The sequence below is a fragment of the Sarcophilus harrisii genome, chromosome 2, assembly GCF_902635505.1.
Source record: "Sarcophilus harrisii chromosome 2, mSarHar1.11, whole genome shotgun sequence".
Lineage (NCBI taxonomy): Eukaryota > Metazoa > Chordata > Mammalia > Dasyuromorphia > Dasyuridae > Sarcophilus > Sarcophilus harrisii.
This window is the reverse complement of record NC_045427.1, coordinates 520,382,870-520,393,319: the sequence shown is the minus strand read 5'-3', so window position 1 is coordinate 520,393,319 and position 10,450 is coordinate 520,382,870. Positions and strand designations below refer to the sequence as shown.

Below are 10,450 nucleotides of genomic sequence, written 5' to 3'. Positions count from 1 at the left end.
CTAAAGTTAAATAATGCTAGGTCACTTGATGGATGACAGCTTTTAACATAAACAAAAATTAGGAAAGGGAAATAGGTTTTCTGAAGATGAGTTAAACTTGGAAAATATTGACATTGAACATGGATGCCTGAAATATTCTGAAACAGAGATCTCTGTTGGATAATCCTTGAGATTGAATAGCTGGATATAGTTTGTGACTCAACTAAATAGAGATGATAAGTGAAATCACAGGAATGGAAATTATAATCCAATCTTTTCATTTTACTGAGGAGGAAACTAAGGCCTAGAGAGGCTAAGTGCCTTGCTCAAAGTCATAAAGTGGCAGAACTAGGAATCCAACCAGGTTCTCTGGATCCAAAACCAGGGCTCTTTCCACCGTATCAGGATGCTTTTACAAACACAGTTTTGCCCAATGATTTCTAAAGCAGATCTTTCTTTGTTTAGTAGCACCAGCTGGTGGTTTGCAAGAACAATTTGAAATTTGAAAGCAACAATTTGTAGCTTGAAAGCAACACTGTACATCTCCCTCTAGGCTTCGACACTTTAATTAACGTGAGAGATTTGACTAATTTTAATATTTAAAAAGCTGTGTAATTCTTCACAAAGTGATCTCTTTCTCTCTCTTCTAATCTCACAATGTTACTTTTGAAGGCTGAAACTAGAGATTTAATTTCATCCTTAAATACAAACTATTAAATCAATAAAATTGTTTAAAATGGGGTGGGGGAGAAACATTTAATTCAATTTATTTTAGCAGCATCTTTATTCCAACAAAAGGATCTGTAATAAAACACAACAAAACTAACGTTTCCACTTTACATGATTAAAAGCCATGTATCTAGAAATGGGGAAACCCATAAACTTACTGGAGTGAGACATGCAATTCTGTTAATACAAGTCAATGCTTAAAACAGCAGGCACTTTATGTTCTAAAATTAAACACCTGAATTCTAATTGTGCTGAACTACAAGAGAAAAAAATAAAATTAAGCAAAACACTATTGTTTCTTTATTCTGAAGATCTGTAGAACTTATCACTTTGGAAATAGTATACACATGTTCTGACAGTCAGGGAACCAAAAGGAAATTGGGAAGGCAAAATTTGTACGAAATTATCCCAATATTCTGAGCTGGGAGTTGAGGTGGAAGAGGGTTCTTTTTATGTCTTTGTTATATGACACTGATATTCTCCCTTTGTCACAACAGAACTTTCCTTCAGATTTTCCTCAGGACTAGTCCTGGCCTCGTCTGTTTTCCAAGTTCATGGGTTAGGTAGATGGGCTTCTAGATATAAGTAACCAATCTTGTGGTATTATGCTATTAGCAGCCAATCTTCTGAAATTATCAATTCTCTAATGTTCCTATTCCCAAGGAAAACATATTTTGTACTGGCATAATGACTTTAATCATATTTAGCAACTTCACATGCTAATTGGTATGATTTCATTAATAAGCATCCTTAGCACTGAATTTGGAGTAGGGAAATTTTTTTTTGGTCAGTTTTTCAATTGTGTCCAATTCTTCATGATCTCATTTGAGCTTTTATTGGTAAAGACAATTGCTTTCTTTCTCCACAGTTAGATACATCCCCCTACCCCCCAGGCAATTGCCCAGGGTCCCACAGCTAGGAAGTGTCTGAGATCAAATTTGAACCCAGGTCCTCCTGATTTCAGGGCTGTTGCTCTATCAACTGCATCACCTAGCTGCCCCTAGGTACTTTTTTATTAAAGAAAAAGGTGCTCAAATAGGTGAAATAAGGCTATATATACATATGTATGTAATATATACACATATATATTACACATATTTGTGTATGTTTATTAAGTTTTGCCTTTTCTATATATTTCTTGGAACTTGAGGGTTTTATTAGGAGACTAATCCCAAACATGAAAAAAGTGATTACATAAAGACAGCTAGTAAACAGAATAAAATCTAAAAACAAAAAGAAAAATCTGAACACTGGCAACATGTAACAAATATTATTCTTTAAAAGGTCAGGACGCTGTGTATGGTGGTAGGTCAAGATTCATTCCCTTTTTTCACCTGTAGGAAAACTTTTCAAACTAAGGCTTTGGAAGAGAGGAGGAAGCTGGCCTCTTGAATAGCCTTTACTCTCTTGTTCTCACAAATAATATAGAGCTGCTAGCTGCTCTTCACCCATACCTCTTGTAGTAAGAAAAAGTGATCAATACTTAATTGTAAGGAAAGGATTTCTGCTTACACTTCACTATTTCTTCTAAGTCAGTATTGTATAAATTTTACTCATCAGAGTCTTCAGAGTTATTTCAAGAAACTACTCAGTAATGGCCATGGAAATTTATCAAGACAATGAATAACCCAGGTTGCCTTATTTTAATCCCAGTGTTTTTTTGGCTCTCACCAAATGTGCTCCTTTTTTATAAACTTTCACTTGATGGGTTACCTTCCTCATAGTTAATGTTACCAGAAAATCTTGGTTGGGGTTTCCATTGCTTGCTAACTATGAAAGCATGAGTCTCCATTTCTTTTAGGAACAGCAAATCCAATCAAGTATCCTTTCTGCAAAAAAATTCAGTCATATTCACAGTACAGCTGCCAATGTGACAGCATTTCTTCACTGGTAAGGAAGGCAAATAGTGCCTAGGAGGTGTAATGAGAACTTCCAATTTCTTTATTTATTGGAATGGGGAAAAGGGAAGAACTAAATATGAAATGTGTTTCACTAGAACAGTATGCAAGAGCATTTGAGTATTTAATTTTTGTCTTTCACCAAAGCGAGAGATGTCACTGTAAAAAGACAGTCTTACAAAGTAAGAGATTTTAAATGAATACTTGTCCAATGGCTTGTGGTACTATGGGATACCCATTCTGCTCTGCACACTGTGTGCAATGATCACAAATCCTTGGACTATTGATACAGAAGCATGCATCTCCCTCATCAAGCAAAACTCAAGTCACAGGGAGAAATATTTTCTTGGTCTGCAGGGAGCATTGTTATCCAAATCATATAAAGAAAAGAATATAAACAAATCTACGTGTGGGAGAACATCAAACATGTAAGTTTATATTTTTATATATGCATATGTATATATATATATATATATATATATACACATACACACATATATATATATATATATATATATGTGTATGTATATATGGTAAATACACACAGGGAGATGAGAGCTAGATATGTGTATATATAGATTAGAGTCAAAATACGGAAAGAATTCCCAAATGAATAACCAATATTGGTACACTGTCACTTCTGGCTTCCTTCATGTCTTATCTCCTTCTTGTCATAAGGTGAAAACTTGCCATAGAGATAATATCTTTTTTTTTTTTTCCTGGTAAGTATGTGCTCTGTAGACAAAATCTACAGTCAGTATGTGATAAACAATAGAAATTTCCACATTCTCTCTAGGGACTCTTGCTCCTAAATACAACAACTTCTTTCCAAGAAAATAATAGTGCTCATGATTAGAAGGGTTGAGTAGATTTTTTTAAAGTTAAGCTTTCCTTCTTGCTAAGCTCTTACCCAGGTCTCCTAGCAACAAGAAAATTCTGCCCTTCTACCCCAACACTCCAATAGAACTCAATCAATACCTGAAAGCATATGAAAACCCTTGAACATTCAAATGTTAGGGGTAAACCAGAATAATTTCATTATCAGAGTTTATTTTAGGGAAACTTAAAATAGATAATTATATACAATTTTTAAACAATGAAGAGAATAATGCATGAATAAGGGGATAAACTTATGATAAAGAAATCTGTTGGATATTTTAAATTAAATTAAATTAAATTTAAGCTTGCCATTTCCAAAAAGCTTTTTGTGCTCACTAGAACCACTTAAAAAGTAGGGACTATAAATGTTGGTTTCTAAAAAATTTATAAAGAATTCTCCTGAATATAGTCAGTTTAGGATTATGCTGACTTAGGGCTGATTAGTTTATTTTACTTTGGTTTTCTTAGTTAATATTCTAAGAATTAAAAATCTCATTTCCTAATTTTTTTCATGAATTTTTCCAGTCAAGTGGCACTTACATTTTGGACTTAAAAAGATCCATATTCCCACTCTCACTTCCCTATGTTTCCCTTCCACATTTTCCTCACCTCCCATCTCTGTCTTTGATGTAAGGAAATGGTATATGAAAAATTGGGTATCAACAATTTTTTTGAAGAAGTAAAGTAAATATATACTTTTCTTTTCCTAAGGGAAAAAACAGCCTGCAAATATTTAAGTTATAGTCATTCAATTTAAAATTAATCTGCATGTAATTATTAATGCCATAAGATTAGTTAAAAATCATGCTACAAATACAGTTACTGTCCTTTATGTGAAAGTAAATCAGGTAAAATCCATCTTGTGATATCATCAAAGAAAAATTAGTATTTTTTTTTTTTTTACTAGACACAGCTGAAACTCAATGAAAAACTGGGAAGAACTTTAAACCAAAATGAGTGTCTTTAGGAGGCCACTAGAATTATTCCTTAAAATCATTAACAATTGGTTAAGTCATAGCTTTAATAGTGATTAGTTCTTAACATGCTGGACACACCCCAAGCAATGAAGCATAAGCTATTCAATTACACTTAAGTGCTACCAAATTTGTAATTAGCCAGAGATTCAGGAATTGTAGTGAACCAATCACCTAGTATTACCATAATGTAACAAACTCAAATATAATGTAAAAATACACCAATTAAATCCATGAGGCTTACAATGCTTTTAAAAGGTGGAAATATGATGGTGTTGATATGTGCTGCAAATGTTTTAGCTTCTCTCAGTAATTCTCATGGTATTGCTGTGTCCATGGAAATTTACATTGTTCAGTTCTTTGTGTGTTAAGGAATGAGGTTGCTATTCATGTACTGTAGATTCCGGTATGGCACCAAATTTACTTTCAGAAGTGAATGTTAAATAGCAGGCACCAAAATGTGATGATCAGTTTTCTATATTTTCTACAGATTAAACCTCCTCATTTGGTTAAGCAGCCATGTACCAGAGTTCCACAAAAGTCACAATTATATCACTTTTAGAGCAGCAATTCGTGAACCAAGATTTTCTTGAAGATAGTGCAAAAGATGCAGTTCATAATGTTCTCCAGATTCAGGGACTCTTATGCTGTGTCTCTCCTGAGGATAGATCTAAAAATAAAAATTAATATCACAAAATACAAAGTACAAGTAGCTAATAACTACAAATCTCTTTCAAAATCTCCCCAACAGATGTCTAACAAGATTAACGATATGCAAAAAGAGTAGCCTTACAGAGAGGTTACACATGCCAACGTATAGACATAATTATTAGAGTATGGATCTCTAAAAGGCTTTTCATCTCCAATTTTCTGACATATCTCCTCTTCTTCTAACTTCCTTTATCATTTAGTTAAGAGAAAAAAAAAACACCTACTTATCTGCAATCATATAATTCAGAGTATTCCTTCAAACACAAATGCCCATGATAATTCAGCAAATGGAATAAAAAAGCATATCTTGCTCGGGGCACATGTAAATATGTGTAAATAGTGTAATGAGGATATGTAAGGAGGAAATTTCCTTCATTATTCAGAAGTGAATTTTAAATAGTGAAAGTTTGCTTATTTGGGAAGAGATACCCTTCTGATTACACGAATCAATGCTAATGGTAAAGGAAGAAATAAAAGATTATGACATCAAGAGATGCTGCTCTTCCAACCATGAAATCAAACATCATATCTTCAACTTACTAAGAGAAAAAAGGAAAAGAACAGTGAATTAATTTCTTACTGCCATTTCCCTGTTTACAGAGAATGAAATTCAGTATGAAAGCACTGACTGGAATTAGATAATAAAGTTTCTAAGTACAACCTTAATCAAGTTTCAATTATTGTTAAATCCGGAGGCATTTAACCACATCTATCCTTTTGGTTCTCATAAATAGTAGGAGGCCAGAGCTAAAAACCTAATTTTTTTGTTAGGAAATACCATTTACTTTTCACATCATGTCATCTTTAAAAATTTTGAGCTCATAAAACCAAAATGTAGCACAGAATTCTTAACCAGAAAAATTGATAGTTATATGATACGATATGATATGATATAATATCTTAATTTTGATAATGCATGGGAACTTACCTGTAAATCATATGGCTTCCCAGCCCTTACTAAAAAACTCAGTAATATACTGGTGTGTGCAAAGTGAACATTTTCATCCAAGAACCCATGTAATAGCAATAAACGATTAGGTCTGGAAAAGAGAAAACAGAGTATTAGGTAATATGCTAGAATACTTATGGGAGCCACATAATTTAATCTACAACTCTGTTTAATTATTGCCAATTTCCTCATGTATCATGATTAAATACTAAAAATTTAACTTCAAAATCACACTATTGTTTCCTCATTTTAGGGGGAAAAATCAATAATGAAATAGAGGGTGGATTTGTCCAATTTCCTTTAGAAAAACTGGTATACTATCAGTCATACTTTTTTCTAGGAATAGGGCAGTTATACAATATTGTATAAGAATCTTTTTACATTTTTTGGTTCTATTATAGTAGAATTATCTTTAATTTCTATAATTATAGGTGGAAGAAGAGAAATTGCATGAACAGAATTATAATTATGCAAATGATTATTCAAATAAGTAAAAGCTACTTCCTTAGGATTCTGGTAAAATCACTTTGTTAATAATGACCAATTAGGACTAGCATTTTCTTAAAAAGGTTTTTTTTGTTTTAAATTCATTTTAAACTTAAATACAAACCAAGGAAAGAAAAAAGAACACTTTTATGTATATAGAAGAACATAATGAGAATTCAATATAAAACAAAAAATTTCCATGTCAAGAAAATCTATGTAAATACTACACATTATTTTCAAAGTCACTCAGCTTTTCTGTATTTCTTTCTAGGCTTTCTTTTGTTCTTTGCTGTGCAATTTTAATTTTATGTTCCCCTTTCTCTCTTCTGCTGCAGGACTAGTATTTCCATCAAATTATTAAAAACTATCCCTAAAAAATTTTAATTTTCAAATTTTGCTTAATGATTAAAAGATTACACTTACTCAGAAGGGAACTTCTCCGCTTGCATGGCCACAGATCCTAGGTAATACCCCTGTTCATTTTGGTCGGGGTGACCCATATAACGTTCTGTATATCCCGTATCATAGAAAATCCACAGAGTAACTGGAGCTCCAGCAATCGCAACCTATGCAAACCAACAATTTCAATTAAATATGGTCCAGGAAAGGATTAGAGGTAAATACTTGCAACTGCATATGTATAGGCTAAAACTATTCTTATGTCATACATAATGGATCTAAGTTCTAGTTATCTTAGGCAGTTGCTATAAAAGCCATAGATGACTAGTTTCACTATTTTTCAAGCACAACTTGAACATTCTTCTCTTAGATCAATAATTTTAAATATGCATATTCTTTAGTCAAAAGAGTGACTGAACAAGAAACTGTGGATAGTTTATTGCAAATCCATCTCCACTCCTAGAAAAGAGTGTATATGCTGATGATAGCTTGGTTACATCATTGTGGCATGGAGTGCAGCATTACCAAGTAAAGGAAAATTTGGAATCAGAGAATATGAATTCAAATCCTTGCTTTAATACTTGGCAGTTGTGTGCTCTTGGGTAGAATGCTTTCAGTTCCACGGTTCTTGCTAGGATTTTTTTTTTAAGTCCCTCTTGGCTCTGCTGGTTTAAAACAACAAAAGGCTATCTTTAAATATCAAATCATTTAATTTTATGGATGGCACATAAAGTTTTATATTTAAATATCCTATTGAACCTGTCCACAAGTTAAAATTATGCTAGCCTTTTGAATTTATATTGATGGCCGCATAAAAATATTCTGTTGCTGTTACTTTATGCATGACATCTGATTTCTATAGATCTATATAAGCTATTTTTAAAACTTGGTTGTCACTAACTTTTTTTAAGCCTTTGTGATTAAAATTTTCTAATAATAATTGTTTGTTAAAAGCTGACAAATCTTACATGTCTATATGCTTATGGAAAATGAACATATATAACTTTGATATTTTATAGCTTTTCTGAGTCTCTAAAACAAACAAACAAAAAAGATGCTTCATTTAGAACAATTTCGTCCTATGTTCTATCTCAAAAATCCATAAAGACATTATGATTTGTGTCTCAAAAATAAATCTACAAGATTTCACATACCCTGAAGATATCTGACCTCTGCATTAATGCCATCAAAGAGAGGTATCCTCCATAGGACCAGCCATGGATGCCCACACGATCTAAATCAATAAAATCATATTGAGATGCTAGGTATTGAAGTCCTTCCACCTGGTCTTCAATTTCTATTTGACCCTAAAAAGAAAAGTAGTACATTTTATTGTTAGTGCTTAATTAGAAGTATTACAAAATTGTTTATTAAAATCTATCAGTTTTATTATTATGTATTTTGAATTTTCTCATGTCCTTCTGTGTACATGACAATTTTTTTCTTTTTCTATTTTGTTTTTTTCTTCTATTTTGTATTTAAATTTTAGATAAATTCATATAATCTCTACCTCTCTTTTCAAAAAAATTATATTAGTCTTTTGAACTGTAAAATAAGGGTATCAGACTACATGACCTCTACGGTCTATTCTAACTCTTAAATCCTGTAATCAACTAAAGGGAAGGTAATGATATCAATCTGAAAAACTCTGTCATATGTGATAATTCTATAACTTCCTTTAAGTAGACTCTGCTAGTAATTAACTGTCCCAATAATTAAAAAGTAATTTTTTGGTATATTTTGATATACTTGTGTAGTATAGTACCTTCCTTGTCACAGCTATTTTCTTTTCTTCTTCCTCTGTGAAGAGGGAGATCAACTGGTCAGTCTTCCTTGTGACAAGCCTTCATATACCCCAAGACAGGAAATAAGTTACCCCTTAAGACTTCTCTAGGCTGATACCTCTATTATTTTGAAAGTAAGAAGAAGTCATAATTGAGGCGCTGCCTTGCTGTTTCCTGCGTTTCTATCTCTATCATTAAACATAGTATTTTCAGAAATTATGGTTTGCCAGGACATAAAATTTATTTTTCAAAGTTAGAAAAATAGTCTTACATGAGAGTACAACATAAGGTCAAAGATTGGAACTTAGGAAAAAGTCACCATGTCCTACTCAGCATGTTAAATACACTGGCAAATATGGTAACTGTCTTACTGTGCAAAAGGAACATCAGTTTCTTGTTTTCCAAATGCAGCAGGTATAACATGGGAGCATCTCTAAAAGGTAGCATTTTAAGCTTCCTGTAGAGAGAAAAAAGCTTGTCACAAGGAGACATTGATTATCTGGTCTCCCTCCCTCTTTGCAGGGGACAGAACAAAGCCCAAACACTCTTTTTGGTAGTATGTAGAAATTCACAAACTGGCAATATTACTTTTAGTTTTAAACTCAGAAAATCAGAAGTCAAGTATACTTCTACAAACTAGGCTAAGAAGGTCTGTCTCATATTTCTGAAGTTTCAAACAAGAAGAGATAAATTAATATGTTTGGTTTCCTACACTCTCTCTTTCACTCTCAGGGTTTTTTACCGAACAATGTCATGGAAAGCATCAAGATGTTTAATAGGCAAATATTCCTGTGTACACACACCATTTTATATTTGAAGGCACCTTCAAATTTAAGCCCTCGATGACAAGATCCCCTGTTGTCTATTACCACAACTACATAACCCAAAGATGCCAAAGTATTCAAGCGAAAATACTTGACTCCTTTAAACCGATTATTCACCAGCTGAACCTAAGGAAGAAATAAACATCAGTCAAATTCTACAAAATAATTTATATGCAAAAGAATGAAGCAGCTATGACTGCTTAAATGATTAAATTGTTAAGCAATTGTCATTATTTTACCATGTGATTATGTATAAAAGTAAATTAAAAATAAGGAAAGAAACTGTTAGGTGGGGGTGGGGGGAATCTCTAAATCAAATATCTCTTGAAAAATTCTCATATCCATGACATATAAGGAATTAGCACAAATATATGACCGATGCCCATTCTCTAATAGGTAAGTAGTTAAAGGATATGAACAAAGAGTTGTCAAAGGAAAAATCTTAAACTATCAACAACCATATGAAAAAATTCTCCAAATCTTTAATAACAGAAAATTCAGGGGTAGCTAGGTGGTGTAGTAGATAGAGTACCAGCCCTGAAATCAGAAGGACCTGAGTTCAAATCTGGCCTCAGACACTTAACACTTCTTAGCTGTGTTACCCTAGGCAAGTCACTTAATCCCAATTGCCAGGAAAAAAAAAAAACTATAATAGAAATTCAAATTAAAGCAACTCTATCGTTTTGCCTCACACCCATCCTCAGCAGAGATGATAAAAGATAGAAATAATCAGTGCTGGAATAGATGGGTGAAAATAGGAATAACAATACATTATTAATAGAGCTATAAAGTGATCCAACTATTCTGAAAAACCACTTGGAATATACAATAAAAGTCA

The 10,450-nt window shown here is 32.7% G+C and overlaps 1 protein-coding gene across 4 annotated transcripts in view; it reads right to left on the bottom strand.

The window, feature by feature from the left end:
• Positions 1–3,295: 3,295 nt before the first annotated feature.
• Positions 3,296–10,450, bottom strand: part of DPP8 (dipeptidyl peptidase 8) — a 64,584-nt gene continuing 57,429 nt past the window's right edge. For 3 of the 4 annotated variants that reach the window (XM_031955360.1, XM_023498023.2, XM_012543350.3), the window contains exons 16-20: positions 9,592–9,738; positions 8,159–8,311; positions 7,029–7,171; positions 6,099–6,210; positions 3,296–5,129 (exon numbers count right to left, since the gene is read on the bottom strand). In XM_031955360.1, coding sequence (XP_031811220.1) covers positions 5,007–5,129; positions 6,099–6,210; positions 7,029–7,171; positions 8,159–8,311; positions 9,592–9,738 — 678 coding nt within the window. In that variant the 3' untranslated portion in view covers positions 3,296–5,006. Of the gene's footprint in view, positions 5,130–6,098; positions 6,211–7,028; positions 7,172–8,158; positions 8,312–9,159; positions 9,246–9,591; positions 9,739–10,450 lie in introns of those variants that run through there. The other variant, XR_004232394.1, reaches the window with a different exon arrangement.